The 22,165-nt window shown below is 25.7% G+C and overlaps 1 protein-coding gene and 1 long non-coding RNA gene across 3 annotated transcripts; both read left to right on the top strand.

The window, feature by feature from the left end:
* The first annotated feature begins 1,952 nt into the window (after positions 1-1,952).
* On the top strand, positions 1,953-16,215 carry LOC107162188 (uncharacterized). 2 transcript variants are annotated; one of them, XR_016189926.1, is made up of 13 exons: positions 1,953-2,457; positions 5,681-6,669; positions 6,826-6,945; positions 7,013-7,189; positions 8,157-9,220; positions 9,658-10,020; positions 10,155-10,318; positions 10,401-10,597; positions 11,128-11,332; positions 11,631-11,899; positions 11,991-12,122; positions 12,211-12,473; positions 14,496-16,215. XR_016189926.1 is itself a non-coding variant. In XM_015508974.2 (13 exons), exons 2-13 carry the CDS (start codon positions 5,918-5,920, stop codon positions 14,601-14,603), a joined length of 3,729 nt encoding a protein of 1,242 aa, XP_015364460.1. In that variant the 5' UTR covers positions 1,955-2,457; positions 5,681-5,917; the 3' UTR covers positions 14,604-16,215. The 2 variants fall into 2 exon arrangements, 1 of the variants encoding a protein (XP_015364460.1); XM_015508974.2 differs by having other exon boundaries at positions 1,955-2,457; positions 12,211-12,388.
* Positions 16,216-16,693: 478 nt separating this feature from the next.
* On the top strand, positions 16,694-21,458 carry LOC149060861 (uncharacterized). Its single transcript, XR_016189925.1, has 3 exons — positions 16,694-18,123; positions 18,210-18,307; positions 20,866-21,458. It is a non-coding gene; the product is annotated as an uncharacterized LOC149060861 (long non-coding RNA).
* The last annotated feature ends 707 nt before the right edge of the window (positions 21,459-22,165 follow it).

Here is a 22,165-nt window from a genome sequence, read left to right as displayed (position 1 = left end):
ATAGTATAATATATAATAGGTGTATACTATATATTATAAAGTATAAGTCATTAATGACATAAACAATTACAATTAGAATATAAAGTATACTCTAGAAATTTCAAGTACCCACGAATAATATTTTAAATTACAACATTAGGTAGGTAGGTATAACTAAAATAGTTATATTTAATTAATTAATATATAATTTCGTCCAAATTTGAACTTGAAATAACTATTTAAAAAAACTTGTATAGTTTATTTAAGATTTTTTTTGTTACAGAATTAATTACTTACGTGGAACTTTGCTTAATTGTAAAAGTTGAGCTTTTTATACATTTTTAACATCTAAATAATCTGTAAATTTTCAATTTGATAAATTTGAACTTTAAACAGTTATAAAAAACAAACTTGTGTATTTTTAATATTTTACAACTTTTATTTTATAAGCGTATGGACAACATTGTATTAAATTTTTAAGTTTTTTGACCCGACGAATAAAATTTTATTGAGATTTATAGAATAAAAAACATAAAAACTTCAAACTTCAAATCTCTATACCTAAATAATAACTTATCAATTTTTGAAATATTTCGAAAATTTTATTAAGTATAGGGAATGCCCGACGAAAACTACTGGGAATTTCAAATTTCGATCTTCCCAATGCATCAACTAGATTCACTTCCTCACTGGTAAAGCTACTGAAGTTGAACATCGAAGCATTATTTTGACAACTCATCGTGTATACACAAAAAAATACACAATTATTGTTATCAATACAAATCGCTCGACTCTGAATCTAAAAAAATATAAAGAAAACTACATTTTTTACCCAAAACCAATTTTTTCAAAATCAAATTTATTTTATAGGTAGGTATAAATAACTCAAATTAGTCAAATTAGTAGATGCTTGGAATTTTCACGTAACATTTATATTAACATTTTCTGTACAATTTTTAAAACATTTCAACTCTTTTTTGTTTGATAGATATATTCCATATTCAATTTTTTTTATTGTTTTTTCCCTAATAAATTTAATGTTGAGTAAAAATGTTTGACCGTCTCATTGTTTGTAAATTTTAAAAAATCTAAAAATAAATAAATACTGTTTTTAGACATTTTAAAGAAATTGGAAAAAATTATTAATTTTTAAACAAATCGTTTATATTTTAGGTATTTTATTGTTAATTATTCAGAAATATTTTATACATATTCAAATATATTTTTTTGGGCAAAAAATACAACATCGCATGCATATTGCTTTATGTAGGTATATAATATAATATATTTTAGTATATATATGTGTGTGTGTGTGTGTGTGTGTGTGTGTGTGTGTGTGTGTAAGTATAATATATACCTAATAAAGTATATTACATAGTATAAAAAATAAAAAGTATGCACAGCACAAACCGTGTTTTCGTCCTTTTTTTCGCATATGCAATATTTTCACCAGACTCCAGTAAAAAAAAAAATGTCAGTTATACACCTAGCTAATATAGCTTTATAGTGTTAGTGTAAACTGCTAGGCAACCTATGCATCATGCATGAATTAAGCTAGTTAGTAAGCTTATTAGTAGTTAGTACTTAGAAAGTTGGAAATACTAAAAATGTCTATATGACATTTTAGTCCACAGTAGAGCAGCCGAATGGTAAAACAACTACGACTGTAGTTTGCACTAGTTTGTAGCAGTATAGTGACTGTCTGTGACTACTGTTGAAGCAGTAGTCACTAGTCATCATTTCATCACTTACCTCCACACGGAAATATTTCGGCAACAGGAAACGGTGAACGTTTGTCGCGCGCGCATCGGTAGAACGGTTTCATGTGAGCCGCCAGACTGCCAAAGACTCGGTAAATGAAACGGTACTCAGGGAGGAAAAAAAAACAAAACTGCTGAAAATGGCCTCGATGATTCTATTTTCCCATTCGTCGGCGAACGGTCGTCACTGATAACCGATTTTCTGTCGTGTACGTCTCCTCATTGCCTCAATAAGGAACATAATTGATACACGAGACGTACGATTATGCGAATACACTCATATATTTAATCGTCGAAATACGGCCGAACGCCCGTAACCAAAAATCAAATGGTGGTGGTTATCATCCGGAATTATTATTTTCGTAATGCCGGAATCGCAACGCTAACACATCAAAAGGCTAAATCGCATTTTTATAATGTTGACACGCGCGAATCGCAAACATAACGTTTTATGTTACATTTTTTTTTCGAACGTCGGTCATGTGCTAATCTAGGCACGCAATATTAAATCACAATAAACATAATATAGTCCCGAATACGATAATTCACACGTATTTAGATTTTTTTTTATCTATTACTCTAAACTGCGGGTTCGGTGATTTTTAATTGCAATTTCCTACCTATTATTTTATTTTTATTTTGTTCGGTTTTTCATATTGTATGCAGTCAACAGAACAGGTTTTTCAATTTCATATTAATGCCTACTGGAAATAACAAGGTAAGATGATTCTAAAGGAATCATATTTTATAAGTTTTTACTAAGATAAAATAAATTTGCATTCTCCAACACAAAAAATTGTGTTCGATCTGTATTAGAAATTTGCCTATGTTGTAATATAGTATATATAGTATGCATTTCCTGAATTACTAACTACATATAGTATGGGTACTATTTTAACAAGCATTTATTTTGTGCAATTTTGGTTCTGCAAAGTGAACAAAAAAATAAGTGAATAAAAATTACAGCCATAGTATTACTGTGAAAATAATGATAATATTATTGTTAAGGAAAAATAATAAATTTATTGCTTACGAAAAAAAATCGCATAAATTGTATATTTTTTTTTATTATCATTATTATTGTTATTAAATAAAATTATTTAATTTTTGAATACATATATTAATAGGAATTACAAAAGTACCTATGTATAATTATTTTATATTTAATAGTTAGGTAGTAGCTACATAATACATATGTTTTTGTTTATTGATAATTCATCAAAATATTAATGTGTATGTCCTAGATAGCTATAATGTGTTGAAGATAATCACATTTTCTAATATTAGTTTATTATTATAATTGTATTAAATAAAATAAATTCAAAATTTTGTTGGCACTTAAAATAATTTGACTTACACCCACATTCGTTCTATTTTACAAAAGCATAGCATAACATGCTTATACTTACTAACTATTTAGTTAAAAGTAAATAGTTTTGTTAACAAATTTTATGATGAGAACATTATCTCATTACATTATCTGTCTTTTCTTGGTTATTTTTGAGAAAAATTAATGAGAGAATACAAGTTTTTTTTGATTTAAAATTTGGTAAGTCAGACATCAAGTACAGCTTTTATAGCACTTCAAGCTACTTAACAATTAGTATGTTGCATTGTATAGTATGGAAAGTATAAAAAGGTTATTGTAAATCAATCATTTACAAAAATATACTTTTTTTTATAAAAATCATTTAAACTCAAAACTGGTATCCGAAGAATTTCCCCCCCGGACTTTTTCCCTCCGACTGTTTTTGGCGTAGTAGGAAATTTTCCCCCAAATATATTCTCGATGCGGAAATTTTCCCCCCATTTTATTTTTTAAAGTTTATTATTTGAATAATATAATATTATTTATTATTTAATAAGAAATTATTTTATTTTTAATTAAATATAATTTTTATACCTATTAAATAATATTATTTCCTCCTTATTTATGGAATGTACATAATTCTACAAAGAAAAACACAGGTAGAACAAATAATATAAGTGAAGGTTTCAATAATAAATTTAAAACTTTGGTAAGAACTCAGCATCCAAATATTTGGATGTTCATTGAAGCACTACAAAAGTCAAATTCAATGGCAATTAATATATTATTAAAAATTAAAACAGGTACGGTTTTTTTTACAAAAAAAAATAAATATGAAAGACGATTACAAAATATGTGCTTAAATATAAAAAAAGAATCAGAAATTAAATGTTTTTTTACAAAATATATAATTTTTATGTCAACATTTTTAGACTATTATACTTATATAATTTTTTTATGTTTTATTATACAATTTTTATTATATTTATGAAAAAAAAAAAAAATGTAATTTATAGTATAAATTTATAACGTCAATTATAATATAATTGATTATATTTATGGAAAAAAAAAATATTTTATTAAAAAAAAAATAATTTCTTATTAAATAATAAATAATATTATATTATTCAATAATAAACTGAGGAGGAAAACGTCCGCATCGAAAATATATTGGGGGAAAATGTCCTTTTACGCCAAAAACAGTTTGGGGGAAATTGTCCGCCATTCCTCAAAACTATGGCCGTTTAAAAAGTACCAATAAAAATCATATTTTTTTTAAGATCAGGAAAATTTTGACAATTAACTTCTTTTTATGGTTGACTCTTAAATGATAACAATTATCTAGATTCTAAAAGATTTAAGTAGTTATTTCTTTGTAAATGTACCTATGTTTTGTTGTGTGATGAAAACAATGGGCAAATATAAATATAATAAAGACTGTTAACTTGAAATTGTTTATGTATCTGCTTATATTTGTATACTTCTTATAGGTACACATAATTAAATTAGACCTGATTATTATTCAATTTAAATATAAGAAGATATATTTTTAAATTAGTATTATATACATAAATTGTAGAATATACTAACCTTCAACCTATTTTATTTTGTTCATTTATTTCTTTTTTCTGATTTTAATTTCATCTTACAGTTACAATTTAAAAGAAACCTTTAATATATAGGTACTTACTGTTCATAATTATTTTGTACCAACTTGAATAAATAATTATTTCAATTGCAAAAATGTACTATTGACCATTAAGCTTATCAAGTGAAACATTAATTCACCTATATTTTATTTTTGGGCGTTAGTGTATTATTTTTCTATAAATGAATGAAATTATTGTAATATTGTGTATTAGCTATATCTGCTTATTTGTAGCTTTTTATTTCGGCTCTAGGTGTACTGTTACCTTTTGTAGATTGTTTTATATTTTCAGTGGTTAGTTTTCACTAATTATAAATTAGTAAATTCATTCTGAAATTTGTAGAATACCTATTACCTGCATTTCTAGAAAATAATTATCAATAGTAAAATATGTACCTGTTCAAGTTTTTTTTTACATAGTTATCTATTATTGGCTTAAAATTTGTTGAGATCAAAAAATTGTTTTTTAAATTACCGTGTATTAAATTGTTAAAATTGTGCATTTAAATATTATAAACCTTAAAACTTGTAAATAAATTTAAATTATAAAATTTAACTTAAATGTCTATTTCATGTTTTATTTTTAAGTGCAAATATAACACTAATTTTTATTTTTAGTTTTAGATAATTCTAATATCTCTAACCTATTTGTTTGAATAAAACTATTTGGCCTTAATAGATACTTTTTTTTCTAAGTGACTTATAATAATTAGAATTAATTTACTAAATCATTATTACATAAAAGTAAATACAAATACTTTCTATTAGTTAAGCAAAAAATAGGTGACTTTCATGATTCAAATACAAGCTAATTTTGTTGCTTAAAATATAGCTATTGATATAAGTTAATAAACAATACCTACTTTATAGTTTTAAATTTTGCTTACATAAAATATAAACGTTATTTTATAATTTTTATTATGTTATTTATTATGTTATTTATTTAAACTTCTAATCAAATGAACGGTTTTGTTTATTTTTCAGATCACAACAGTTTTAATGTACCGAAAGCAAATCTAATTAAAAACAAGAAATGGTATACAGTAGATGTTAGTAATTACAAGGAATCTTCATAGACAATTTATACTATAACTTTCAAGTGAAATATACTATTTTAAACTTTTATATATTATTTTTTTTTTTCAAAAAAAAAAATATATTATATCTTATAAGGTGATTGTTACTAAAATTGACACCTATGAATGGGAATGAATAAAAGATATGCTCCCAGCACTGGTTAGAAAATGCAGCACAACAAGCAGAGACAAATCTCATCGAAGGACAAAAGAAAAAAAGAACAAGCACAAATTAAAATCTAAGTCACACAAAAAACCTGCTCTAAGTACTTCAAATAAACATTCAGTCCAATATTCAGATGTTAGTTCTGAAGAACTTAGTAGTCCAGAGGCAGGTGAAATACATAGTGATTTCGATGAGAAACATGGGGCCTTAAGTTTAAAACCTCCTCCTACCAGAATAATAAGCAATAATTTTAGAATTACTAGGGTCACTTCACCTATAAGTTTAGTTCCAGCCTGTTCGCCTATAAGTAATAATTGGGAACTAGATCCAGTACTAGAGAAATCTGCAATGTCTACCACATTCAATGTAAATAATTGCGTAGATATGACATCAGAAGTATCACGTTTAAAGTACAAAAAATCTAAAAAATCGAATAAAAAACCTAAAAGCCCTACCTCAAAAAAGAAAAAAAAGAAGAAGGATTTGAAACATAAATCTGATATATTACCAGCCTGTGATAATAGTTTAATGAAGTTTTCCAAATGTTCTAATTCGGAACCTTCCAAACGAAATGGTGATTTTATTGAACCTGTTAAAAAACATAAACCTATTGACGTGTCACATACTCCACCATTAACAAAACCAGCTCATATAAAATTTTCCAAAGTTGAAGTAACTCATAAGGAAGAAGAAGAAAAACAAAACAAACATCATAGAAAAGAAAATAAAAGGTAATAAATTGTCTGGCAGGCTTTTGTTAACAAAATAATATTATTTTTGTTATATATTTTATTAGTCTGGTTATTGTAGAGTTCACAGAAGTATACTTATTTGATATTTTGATAGTAAATAATTTAAATGTTTAATTTTATAAATATATTTTTAAGTTGGATGAAGAGCCCACCATTATTAAATATAGCAATAAGAAAAGAATACAGTCGTACACCTGAACCTGTAGATGGTAAATATAATTATCGATCAAGAAGTGTTTCAAAACAAAATAATCGGTTTGTATTATAAATAATGATAAATAGTTTGTACCAATCAACCTATTTTAATACAATACAAATTTAGGGATCATAAAAGACGTATGGATGAGTTTGAAAGATTTGACACTGATGAACTCAAGTCTAGTAGAACTCGTGACAAACATGAGAGCAAATACGAAAGTAAACATGAGAGCAAACATGAAAGGAGTAGAATGAGAAAAACTAAAACTGATAAAGATAGATCACCTGTACATAGTCACAGGTACGTTATTTTTACTTTACATTAATACTCAACATTAAAAAATATACCTAATAAAATGGTTTTTATAGAGCAGTGAAGGTTTAATTCTCTGTTAGTTTTTGCAAAAAGTACACGAAATAAGTTGAATAAAATATTGACTATACTTCGCACAATTTAAGATGATGACCAAATATATGGGAAAAAACTGGTTTTAGATGGATAAATGGTCATGATTTTAATGTGCGCGAAGTATACTGTGTGGTTTAGACAATTGTTCATATGTGGGAAACAAATATATTTTGTAGTTCTAAAATTAAAAAGAACTCATCATTTAATATTTCCTGTTATATAATTGATATCAATATTGACAATACCAATATTAAATAGTTTTTTTTAGTGGTTAGGTCAATAAGGATATTTAGATTATCCACGGACTAAGATTAAAGTTGGCCACATATTACTGTTTTATTTGTCTACCTATAGTGTAGTTCGTAGAACGTATACTGATAGTGTGTGGGCTATAAAACAGATGAAAAACACTGAACACAGAAACAGAATGAAAATTGAGGAGTTTAACAGTGTTCGGTGTTTGTAATAAAGAAATAGATACCTAACAGTTAGGAACAATATATACTACATTACTACACCGTACATGGACAAATAAACCGCAGTGTGTGATCAGCTTAATAGATTGAAAATGAGTAGCTTATCAGTGGCCCAAATAAAAACCCTGGAAGTGTTAAATATAATTATATCAACAGTGTTGATAATAAAAAATAAACCTTTTGAGGGCCGTCACCTGCTCATCATGTCGTTTCCAGTCCATTATACCCTAGCCCCTGAGATTATTTAAGATGAAAACTTTAGTTATGTGAGTAGGGTCCTCTTAAAAAAATTGGGGTTTTTTTGTTTTGGGTAGCTTAAATTATTATTATCAGGATTAAAGTGAAATAAATGAATCCATATTAATATTTATGTGTGATTTTAGATTATCACGAAGTCCAATTCGAGATCGTCGACACCATGAACATGTGAAAAGTTCTAAAGTGGGATATTCACAATCCCATTCTCGTTCCCATTCCCATTCTCGTTCTCGTTCACATTCCCCCCATCAATTGAGACATGATCATCATCATGTACACCACTCACCAAAACGTAGTCAAAAATCTCCTCTTCGTACTTCTACTTCCAAATCATCAAAGCATACGTCCCATGTACCGCGAGCAGTTTCACCTCACAATTCTCGTTCTTTGAGAAAATCAAGTCACATTCGACCAAAATATTCACGTTCTCCATCCAAAAATATTCGCACACAAAGTAAATCATCTTCTCCATTAAAGGATTCAAAAACTACTAAAAAGCATTCTGATAGTGATTCCCCTGGATGCTATTCTTCAGTTTCTAAGAGAAAAAAAACTACAAAAAGTCCAGCAAAACAATATAATTCCAAAGTAAAACTTAGTGAAACAAGTCTTTTTGCTGAGTTGGTAAGAGATCGGCAGATGCGGGAATTAGCTATGAAGTGTTTAACACAAATTAGTTCAAAAACTGTTGATGAAAATGAAGTAGTTGAAATACACGATGATTCAGATAATGAACAATGTAGTGCTAAAACAAATGATTCAAATACAAAATTACACAAAATTAATGCGAATGATGATGTTGATTCTTGTCGAATAGTAGAAACATCTGATAATATCAGTCAATCTTCTAAACCTGATGTTGAAACATCTATTATAAAATCGGTTACTTCACCAATCACAGAAATGAATTCAAAAGTTCCAGTGATTCCTCTAAAAGGTCAAAGTCCATCTATTACGAAAGTAGAGATCATAGAAAATGGAATTGAAAATTCTGTAGAACCTAAAGAGCCTAAAGTATCATTGATACCTAAAATAATAACTCCACCTGAGAAAACAGCTGAAGTAATAGAAAATAGAGATCTGTCAAAAATGCCATTGCCGCCTGTTTTTTCAGTATTTAATGAAATGTCGCCAGATTCAGAAGTTAAAAGTTCAAAAAAAAGCATTAAAGATTTACCTCTACCACCAGGTAAGTTTTTTTAGAATGTTATAAGTAATTGATATTGTGGTTTAGTTGATTATGTATAGTTGAAGAGTTGATAAGTAATTTTATTAAAACATCTAAGTAACTTATTGTTACATTTAAATATTTTAACATTTTTAGATCTATAAATATAACTATCAATTTAATTTATACTTAAAAGTAAAATAACTTAATTTTTAAAATATATTTAAAAAAATATTTGCTATGTTAAACGTTTTAATATATAAGATTCAATAAAACCATGTTTCATATAAGTACCTATTTATTATTTTTATCATATATTTAAAAATTTGTTCGTACTAATGATATAAGCTTATTAAGTATTATGTTTCAATAGGATAATATTAATCTAACTCAATTTTTTTTCTATTATGTAATATTTTAAATTTTAATGCCTATAATCATTATTTTAATGTTTTCAGGAGTTATTCAAAATGCTAATAAGATAGATGATGATAAAAATCTTTCTTTGTCAGAAATTGTATCAAATCCTTTACCTGATCATCAACAAAGTATAATTAAAAGATCAATTATGTTGGGCTTAGGATCAGGGTTTCCTCAAAGCTTTTCATTTACTTCAAATATGGAACGGCCCTCTCGTCCATTGGATCCAAATGTTAAGATAAAACGGCCCAAAGTGCTTTGTCGAAGACGGAATACAAAATCTGCTGCAGCCAATAACCCTATTGATTGGGGAGAGCAGTGTGTTGATATGTTTGAAGTGATTAACCAAATAGGTGAAGGAACCTATGGTCAAGTTTACAAAGCAAAAGATAAAGCTTCAGGTATTTACTATGCAATTTATTCAGAATAAATTTTAAGCAACACCCAATATACTTATAATACATCACAACGCAGATACACAATATTTTACATTATGCAATATGTTAATTACTTTAAAATATTATTTTACTTTTAGGTACATTTGTAGCTTTGAAAAAAGTTCGCCTAGAAAATGAAAAAGAAGGGTTCCCCATTACTGCGGTGCGGGAAATAAAAATTTTACGGCAATTAAATCATAAAAATATTGTTAACCTCAGAGAAATTGTAACTGATAAACAAGACGCCCTTGATTTTAAAAAAGTAAACTTAAGTTTATATTTTTTATAAAATCTATTTGAACAATTTTAAAGTAAATATTATTCATGTTTTTTTTATTTCTTAGGACAGAGGATCATTCTATTTAGTATTTGAATATATGGATCACGATCTTATGGGACTATTAGAATCTGGAATGGTTGACTTTAATGAGACACATAATGCAAGTATTATGCGACAACTGTTGGAAGGTTTAAATTATTGTCATCGTCGAAATTTTCTTCATAGAGATATCAAATGCAGCAACATCTTGATGAATAACAAGTAAAGTTAAAATTTTAAATAGTAAAAAATAAATATTACAATGGTTAAAATTGTTTTATTGAGAAAACTAAACTGTACAGTACACTATTGATTATTCATAAAATCGGGTGGCGCCTAAACTAAACAACAAATTTATATTTTTTAATTTCAAAACCCCTGAGTGGGATAGTGCATTGTCGATCAGTAATACAGCTTCTAAGTTTTGAGACTTGAAATGTTCTCTAACTTGCTGAAAACTGATTTATGAAATTATAATGGTTTCTTTTATGTACACAAACATAATTCTGCAGAAGACCACAAATAATCCAAAGTTTACTACAGTTGCATATTGCATATTAATAGTTAACTATGATATATAATTTATTTATGTATTAGCAGTAATATTATATCCATCAGTTAATTTCACAGATTTTGTATTAATTAATGACTGTTTATTATTCAATTAACAGCTTGCAATTGATTTTAAAATTTTGCCTTTTTTACTATTTATTTTTGTTTCTAATTTTTTTTAAATGTTTTTTTAACTTCAGAGGTGAAGTGAAGTTGGCTGATTTTGGTCTAGCTAGGTTGTATAACGCTCAAGATAGACAAAGGCCATACACTAATAAAGTGATAACACTCTGGTATAGGCCACCTGAATTATTACTTGGCGAAGAGAGGTATGGAACGTCAATAGATGTTTGGTCTTGTGGATGTATTTTGGGAGAATTGTTCTTAAAAAAGCCTTTATTTCAGGTAAATATTTCGTGTAAAATTCACATACAATATATTATAGTATCATATAAATTATAGTTATTACATTTAGTGTATGCATCTGTATACATCTTTAACATACAAAATCCCCACTATCATTATTAAAACATTATATTACATTTAGTAATGTAATAAATTAAATTAATCAGTATAAAATGCTAAACCAACTGTTCCCCTTATAAACAGCTAATGACTATAGCTGCCAGGCTATAATCTATGACAAAAAAGTATAAAATGTATAGGGTTTTTAATGTGTTAATGTATACAATATGTTTTACAGGCCAATGAAGAAATGATGCAGTTGGAAACTATCTCTCGTTTATGTGGAAGTCCAACACCGGCTGTATGGCCTACTGTGATTAACTTGCCTTTCTGGCATTCCTTAAAAGCTAAGAAAGTACATCGGCGTCGGTTACGTGAAGAATTTACATTTATGAATGATAGTGCCTTGGATCTTTTGGATCATATGTTAGAATTAGACCCTAGCAAACGAATTACTGCTGATAAAGCCCTAAAATGCAATTGGTTAAAAAATGTTCAACCCGATAAGTTAGTATTGTGTTATATAAATAATATTTTCACTAAAAAAAAATGACAATCAGTTACATATTTTATCAATATTTATTTATGAATTCTATAGAATGGACGTGACAGCATTACCGACATGGCAAGATTGTCATGAGCTTTGGAGCAAGAAAAGAAAAAGAGATCAAAGAGTACGAGAAAACCAGCCCAGGACTAATGAATCGTGTGAACCAATACCAGCTGGAGGGTTAGTTACATATTTTCTATTTTTTTTTTTTTTTGCACATAGAAATGTAAAATATTTATTTTAGTTAATTATTGTTTTATTGCTTTAGGATTCATACTGACATGCAAAATAACGAAAATAATTTAGCCGATGGTTTAAAATCAACCGTTGAAAATAATACCAATGAGGCGGAAAGTGATATTATAGCAGCAGCATTTGCCAATAACAATTCAATAAAATCTGATATTGAATCTGAAAAGCCTAATAACAATGTGGAAACAGATGAGGTACATACACATTGAGACAGTATTCAGATTATGTATTATAGTTGATTAAATAAAATAATTAGCTTAATGTTATCTAAAGCAATTGGTAAATATAGTAACGTAATATAACTTATTATTCTATAATAATTACATCTCATTTGATGAGAATTGCAAAATTTTTAATACTGTTTTCAAAGCAGTATTTTTAGTTAATCGTGAAATCATTATATTTTTGTAAATTTTATTAGCTGATATGTAAACTTTACATAAAATCTTGAAATATTTATTAAAGCAAGTACGATAAATTAACTTTTTATAATGGAATTTTCTATTATAAATGAGTTTTTTTTCAAGGAGACTTCCAGTTACACAAGACTGATTTTTTTTATATTATAAGAGGTTTTCTGTCTATTATAATTAACTTTTACTATATTTAATATTAAACTTTTAGAAACAGTATTAATTTTTGTTACAGGAAAACAAACTTGACCTATTATTTTAAATAACTTAAAATAAATAGTAAATAACTAACTTGTACAGTTTTTCAACAATTCTAAATAGTTTAAACTTAAATGCAAGTACTAATATCTGTTATTAATCTTTTAATAACGGAAGCAAATCTTGCAATACGAAAATTGTTTTGACCAACAACTCATAAATTATATATTGACATAAATGGATATAGTTTAAATTACTTTTGTGTCATACAGCTTCAAATATATTAATATTCTAAATAGTTTAATCTTAAATGCAAATACTAATATCTGTTATTGATCTTTTAATAATGGAAGCAAATCTTGCAATATGAAAATTGTTTTGACCAGGAACTCTTAAATTATAAATTGAAATAAATTAATATAGTTTAAATTATTTGTGTGTCATACAGCTTTAAAAATGTTAAAATTCTAAATAGTTTGATCTTAAATGCAAGTACTAATATCTGTTATTAATCTTTTAATAATGGAAGCAAATCTTGCAATATAAAAATTGTTTTGACCAACAATTCATAAATTATATATTTAAATAAATAAATATAGTTTAAATTACTTGTGAGTCATACAGCTTCAAAAATGTTAAAATTCTAAATAGTTTTATCATTCTAATCACACTATCTGTGTAATTGGTATTGGTTATAACTATTTAGTGAATTTACTTATTATCAAAATTAAGGTTAAAAACATCATCTGTGCTTAATCTTTGGCTATTTTCGATACTATAATGTTTGAGCTAGGTATCAGCTAAAATAAATTTGGATAAATAAAAATGTTTTGCACTGACTAAATTATACTGCTATAGAATGTACTATATAAATTATATTTAAATAGTAATTATTTTAAAATGTACATTATGATTTAATATTTTTTATAAAAGTTTAAGTATAAATTGTCATAACTTGGGAACGGATTTGAATGCAAATTGCATTTTTTTCTGAATGTCCGAAAACATAGGTTTCCAAGCAAAAAGTTCATTTCATACATTAAAGAATTAAAAAATGTAACATTTATTTTCCATTTTTAAGACTTAAATGTATTTTTAGAGCATTTTTGAAATTTTTAGTGCATTTGGTGGTTTTTAAGTCATTTTTTCAACATTTTTTCCACATTCATTCTAAAAAAAAATTAAAATACCTAAATATGTATTATATTACGAAATTATTGTTGACACGTGTATTATGTTACGAAATTACGAAATTATTGTTGACTCGTGTAGACACAAAATATATACATACAAGTTACAACAGATTATTACCCACATTAAGGTAAAGATAAGAGATGGATACGATAAACTATTTATCTAAAGTTAATTAATTAAGGTTGTATTGTATTTAAATATTTTTTATTAGATTTTTTATAATAATGTGTTTTTATAAGTTTTAAATACAAAATTTTATTTTTATTGAATATAAACCAATTTTTAAAGTTTTTTAGGGCATTTTTCTAGTGCATTTTTTGATGTTAAAGCATTTTTTTAAGGCATTAAATCATATTTTTATAAGGCATTTTTCTTGTTTTTTAGAGCATTTAAATCCGTTTCCTAGTCATAACCAACTATTACATAGCAATGTTCTAATAAATTAATTAATCTAGTATCAGCCTATATTTTATAATTTATAATATTTATGTTATAGGTGTCTAGTACTACTGCTGACGTAATTGATGATTTAAATCTGACTCCGCCTATCAACAATTTTAATCCATGCTTAAACACTTTCCTTCCAAAATCTGGTAGATTTTAGTTCTATTCATTTTTTTATTTTACACTCATAATGGTTTTAATTATTATTATTATTATTTTATGTCTATGTGTATATATGTGTGTGTTTTCCCATTTTCTGTATTAGTATTATGGGGGAAAAAACTGATCTACCATATGTATATCTATAAATATATGTATATGTATATTTATAAATTGATATATTATATACACATGTGTATTTTAGATTTATAATATGTTTAATCATTTTTTTACTTCGTTATTACTTAATATCATATAAAGATGACTATGTTTATTATATTTTTTTTTAGTAATGATAGTTATATATTTTTACATTCAATTTGGACACGCGTATAATTAAGTTTAGTTTAATGTTTTGTGTTGTATAATTTATATTTATCTATGTAAAATTATAAATGTATGTAATTAAATTATTATAATTTAATTGTTATCCTGGAAAAAATCTATTCAATGATGAAGCTAATAATAACTTAGCGTTCATTTGAATTTTTTGAATTAAAATATAAATATATATATATATATATATATACAAAACTGCTCATTGAAAAAACTGCATAAACTTTCATCGCTACAATTTTTGAGCATAATTATTTTATTTAACAAATTTGAATGATTTATTATACCAACATAAAACTTTTACTATAATAACTGTTCACCTTAATAATTTATGAGTGATCATAAATCTTTACAATCAATCAGATTATACCAAAGTAGATTTTTAATCAAAAAATTATCCTAATTATTAAGTTAATTACTGTTAATTGTATTAGAATATTCTTATCATTGATGAAATAACTATTGTTTAATGACTAAGCTTAAATTTAGATTTTCTTCTATTAGTACATTTTGATATGTTATTGTTATCAAATACCTTATAAACTTTGAAGCAATCGTTCATCAGGGTATTAATAATATTGAACTAGCTGAAGCTTTTTTTTCTATAAATCCTTATTTATTTTTTAGAGATTAGATTTAGTCTATAATAATAGTTTTAAGTAGTTGTATATTTAATTATATAATTATTATGAATTGATACAAATTGTAAATATTTTTGTTACATCTAATAAAAAAATATAAATTGTTCATTTGTGGTAAGTAGAATATAATATATTATATTATATATTATATTTTTTGAATGAAAGGTATTATTGTTTCAATTGTTTACAGTAAGTAATATTAAGAGAAAACTATTTTTAGCTAAAGTGACTTGATATAAATTATTTTGAAAACAATTAGTTCAACTTGATGCTTGATGTATGTTGTTATGTGTGTATAATATTGTATATTTTTTAATATAACATTAAAAATGAATTTAAAAAAATATTTCTAATTTTGTTCTCTCTCAGAAATCTTTTGGATTACTTCGAAAATGTATTCAGTTTTTTAGGACACGTATAATATTAGTTTTGAAATGATGTTTTAAATTTAAAATCGATATACATTTTTGAAATAAGATAATATGTAAATTGTTTTTACATGTAATTTTTTTCACTTCAGATTAAAAAAAAAAAAACATTAAAGTATAATGTTTGTTATTTATTTAATCAACAGTTTGAAATATATCTATGCATTTGTTCAATATTTGTTTTTTAATAAATTGAATTTGAATTTTTTGTCTTGATTTTTTTTTGTGACTAGCACTATAATTTCTGGACTATTTATTTATAACTCTTAATTAGACACCAAAAGTATATGTATTTGCGGATTTGTTATGCTGAAAAAAATACACGTGGTTTGAAATGTGTTCATATCACACTTAATTGACTGAAATTGTGTGAAAGATCAAATTTTATTTTACTTATTTGGAGCATTATTGCATAGTTATTACAACATAATAGAACTAGTTTATGAGTTCATAAAATGTTTAATGTATTATATTCAGTATGAAATAAATCAGCATATTAAATTTAAAAGAATTACTGCCCATTGTGCAAATATAATTTTTTTTTTCTTGCAACAGCAAATCTTGTTGTTTTTAGTTTAATGAAATATTATTTATTTTAGTGAATTATAATAAAGCTTAATTAGTTACTATTTTGTTTCTTTGTATGTTAGTATTTTTTACTATATTTCAATTTGCTTGCAATATTTGAACCTTTTTTTTAATTGTAATAATTTATATTCATGTAACCTTTATTTAATTAAAATATGATATTTCAATCTGTTTACTTGAATAAAACCAATAAATGGCAAGGAAAACAGAGATAAAGAGTGTAATGTCTCAAAGACAATAGGTGAGCAAGGATTGATATTTAATGCTGATATTAAATAATAACTACATTTCTTAATTTAATTATTACAAGTTCATTTTACTACTACATAACGACATTTTATACATAATAAAAACATGCTGTGCTCAACATATTATATTTTTAACTGTTCAACATATTGAGGTTACAACTTTGTTACTAACTTTATAATACTCTACAAAGAGTAAATAATATGAAATATCAAGAGGAAACTATATAGTAACAGAACTTCAGTTAAATATAAATAGAGCAAAACATACAAAAATCTAGATATATTATCATAGTACAATCTTAAAAATTGTTCTTTTTGATAATTATTAATTTAAAGTTAAATCTTACACAAATAAATTTTATAAATATATTTTAAATATTAAGTAAATAATTTAAAATCATAATATCTTATTTTGAATGAAGAAACATTATTTTTTGATTTTTCAAAATATTAATCTATTCAGTTATTTCTGTTTTATTTTCGATTAATTTTGCTTTTTCTCAATCTATAGTGTCTTATTACATTATTTTTTTTTAATTCTAATGATGCTTTTCTTACACTATGTTCAGGTTAAATTGAACCATTTGTCCAACGAAAATTGGATAACCGATACACTGCCATAAGTTATTGAAAACAAGGACATATTTATTGTTTTATTATATTTATATTATACTCATATAACACTTTAAACCTCTGTTTAGGTTGATTTTGTAAAATCCATTCTAAGGGTTTTTTTGGATCATGAAATGAACTAATTGACTTCATTTCATACTCATAGCCAGTGTTGAATCCAGGTATTACAACTTTCTGACTATCAACAAAATGCACCTATTAAATGCACAATACTAATTTAAAAATAAATAATTCATAAGTTTCTAATTTATTTTGTAATTTTTTCAATATTTATAATTTCTGAATTGTAATAAATTATAATAATACAATTTATAATATGTGACGAATTTAGATTAACCTTAAAAATTAATAATTAGTTTTATAACTTTTTAAATATTTATAATTTCTGAATTGCAATAAATGATAATAATAATAAGTAATATGACTAATAATGTGTGACAACCTTAGATTGATTTAAAAATTTGTTTTGTAGTTTTATATAAATTTGAAATGTCTAAATTATAAATTGTAATAAGAATAACTACCTATTAATAGATAATAATTCATAATACTAAAATGACGTAACACCATTCACAAATGAAAAAACAGTGAGCCCCCACCAGAAAAATTGTCTGGATTCAACACTGCTCATAACTTCAATGTTTCAGGTTTGGTGATTTTTTTTTTATCAAACATGTTTTTTAAAAATAAAACATGATTAATAATATTATTTTAAATTTTTTCTAAATCAAAGGTTATATCACGGATATGCCTACAGCACACAATTTTTCACCTGGAAACTGACAACTCGTTTGAGTACATCGAAAAACGTCAAAACTACAATAGATATAGGTAATACAAATTTTAACCTGAATAATTTTGAACCGTTTGCGTCCAACTATTAAATCTCGTTGTATAGTATTGACTTATATTGTAAATTGTTGACTGCTGTGGCTAATATTGATATGAAAATGCGATTTTAGACAAATGTATTATTATTTATTAACGACCACCGAATGTTTCGGCTAGGTACGTTTTGAATTATCTTATTTGGTGCATACTATGTATATATTGTATATGCTTTTGGCCTATTGTTTAATTGAACGTATAATATTTATGATATCGAGCCATGACTTCAGACTCGTTAATAGGGGGGGATTTAGGGGTACAACCCCCCCTCAGAAATTTTTAAAGTAGTTATATATTTATAAAATATGTTATCGCAATCTTGTCGGAAGGCGGACTTCAAATATTTTAAACCCCCCCCCCCACCCCTCTGTAAATTGATCCTGGATACGTGCTTGCACGACTATTGCTAGTGCTTGTCATTTTTTTTTCATGTAGTACCATCAATATTCAAATTTCGAATGAATTTTTTTATAGTTTATGAACGCAAACGACATTTGGGTCATTTATTGTAAGTAGGTATTCAAGATTTTGTGTATTGTTATACCTACATTTGTACGCTAACGAGTCACAAAAAAGTTAAATGTACGCAAACGTGTATCACTATCCATTTGTCTAAATTAATGAACAATTTAGTTATCTATTAATGAAAATTGTAACACCTATATATAAATATTTGTGTGGCCCACGGATTTTTAGCTACCTGATCTTTTTGTTCGTCAAATTAAGAAAGATGTCATAGTGCCGCCAAAGATACAAAAATTACATATCACTTAATTGATTCCCGGATGAAAAGTCCGGCATGGAAATAGCAGTTGGACAAAAAGTCCGGATTCATTTTTTGATTGTCGGACAAAAAGTCCTGATAATACAAAATTGTTTATTCAATTTTCATTTATAATTATAATTATAATGTACCTTATATTATATTATATCATTATGTAGCCATGTAGGTTAGGTATATAGTCAGTTCATATATAATTATTATTTATTTAAAAAATGTAATTGTAATACTTTTATTACATTATTATGATATCATTGTACCTACTTTTTTTTATATTTTCTTATTTCTTCTTATTTTTGATTATTGGCTACATTACACTTCAGACACCGTACAAATAATATATTTGTGAAAGCTGGAACAATAGGTTTGCGCATTTAATCGGGCATAGGCATCCAACAATCTGGAAGCTGATTAATAAATTTCGGGAGGAAGTGGGGGTAGATAAAGCTAAAATATCTTTACATAATATGGAACCAGTAAGAAAAAATAAACATGGATCAGAAAAAAATGTAAAATTACAATATTTATGTTCGATGATTGTTAATAACGAGTTAACAATAGCAGCATTTTTAAATAAGGTAGGTCATTGCTTAAGAAAACGTAATAATGTAGATTAAATTATTATTGTATTGGCAAACGTAATGCGTAGATCAAATTGTTAATTTATACCTATCTGTAAATATATCGTATAGGTACCTTTTAAAAAAAAAATATTATTATTATATTATTATTACTGTAGACTAGATTTTTAAGACGTATAACTTTTTTTTTTTAAATATTATTGTTATTATATTTGGATCAATTTTTGTATTGACAATTTTTTAAAACATATAATTCATTTTAAATCATTATTTTCATTATCATTATAATTATTATCGATGTTTTATAATATGTTATCTAAAGATCATAATCCAGTGGATTGCTGTTGTATGCCGGGTTTACACGCTGCGTAGTACTTGTCATTAGTACTTGTCACTCGCACTCACACATTGCGTGTGAACAGAAAAAATAGTGCTTAGTATTAGTAAAACCGGGAGTGCGAGTGAATAGAACGCCGTTCTATTTACAAATGACAATAAGTAGCTAGTCATAGTGCGAGTGACAAGCACTAATGACAAGTACTGCGCAACGTGTAAACTAGGCAGTAGGTATAAGAAATAATAAGAATAAAAAAATAAAAAATAAATATATATATATAAAATATTATAATTACACAATTATGACAAATTAGACAATTTTGTATTTTCGGACTTTTTGTCCGGCAATCAAAAAATGAATCCGGACTTTTTGTCCAACTATTTCCATACCGGACTTTTTGAACGATTACCAATTCAATTACGCCAAAAACTGTAAGGCATAAGCGCCAAAAAGGTATACACAATTTTGATAAATCGTTTAATTTCATCGAACAAATTGTCAATAATGTACATGACGAAATAGTTTTAAATTTAATATCTATTAGGCCTACGCCTAGGATTTTGGCGCTTTCATACGATACGGTTTTGGCATTTGTGAAAGATATGACTTTTTTTCCTATTTCATTCTGTCGCTTATGTCTTTCACACACGGACTTAGATAATACAGGACTGGACATGTACCCGATTGGAGGGTGTGGGAAGGTTGAACACGAAATGTTATAGAACAGGCAATGTGTAGGGGGTATTTTCTTTTTAGCATTACTAATTCCGTCTTACTGTCTTAGTGATATCATTGACTTTAGGATTTACAGATAAATTGTGCCAATTGTTGTTTAAAGTCAATCGCAATCACTTCAGACAAATCACTATCACTACACAACTTTGAGATGGTAACATACGCTCATTGTTAAGTATTAATACAAATAAACTTGGTAACTATCTATGTTTGTTAACAAAAACATTTGTCAGTTAGTAGTCCTTTAAATCAAATGTAATAAGTAGTAAAAGGCGTTACCATCATTTTGGAGAAGTTAATGTTTTTATTATATTTTAATGTAGTAAATACATATTTTTAAATAACAATTTTAATTTTAATTGTAAATGATGATAAAAAATTAAATAATAAACTAAGCTAAATGATTTTTGTTAATATTACTTTTAATAAATACAACATGTTATGTTATAATTTTTATATATTATACTTCATAGCTTTAACTACATAGAACATATTATGTCTCATATAATAATAGACTCACACAGCAACTTAGACCGTCAAATACCTAGATAGATCGGTTTTTGTTTGCCATGACAAAAAATTGCTTAAGTGTTAATTTAAGCTAATTTTAAGTGACACTTGAAAAATCAAATGTACCTAAGCAACACATTTTAGCCCGAGTTTAGTATTACATGAAACCGAGTATGATAGTTGATTAATTTTACTTGGAAAGTAAATAAATGAAAAACAAAATAAAATTACCTTGTTTTATTTTCTGTTTAAAAACTCATATAGTAAAATAAATCTACAAAATTGCAAACTTTAACTTTAAAATATTTTATTACCTTATCTCAGTATTAGATAGGAACATTAAAGAGAATATTTTAAAAAGAAGTCAAATGGTTTCTTTTTTTAGCATAAAATAAATAAATCATTGGTAATTTTATCTTGTTAAGAGAAGCAAATAGACAAGTTTTGTTAACACATGACGTGATACCTATTTACAAATTCATACTACTATAGAGTAATTAAAATAATTTTAATAAAATAAACACAATATACATACAAATTTTGTTAATCAAGATGTTCAAGTATACATAGTATTGATTATATGTTGATTATTAGATTATATGTTTTTATAATGTAATGAATTTAGAGCCCGGATTTATATGCATTAAAAAAGTGTCAAATATGCAAAGAAAAAGTGGCTAAATATGCAATTATATGCATTATGTTACACTTATAAAATGTGGTTTTTTTTTTAAAAAAAACCACACTTTTACACCAAAGAAAATTCTAATATTTTATCAAAAACAAAAAAAAAATGATTATATCCACTGATCTTTATTTCAAATCATTTATAAATAAAATAAATATTATAATAAAAT

This window comes from Diuraphis noxia, unplaced genomic scaffold (genome assembly GCF_037042655.1).
Source record: "Diuraphis noxia isolate RWA-SAM2 unplaced genomic scaffold, SU_Dnox_SAM2 contig0001, whole genome shotgun sequence".
Taxonomy (NCBI): domain Eukaryota; kingdom Metazoa; phylum Arthropoda; class Insecta; order Hemiptera; family Aphididae; genus Diuraphis; species Diuraphis noxia.
The sequence above is the reverse complement of the archived record's forward strand: the minus strand, read 5'-3'. Positions and strand labels throughout refer to the sequence as shown.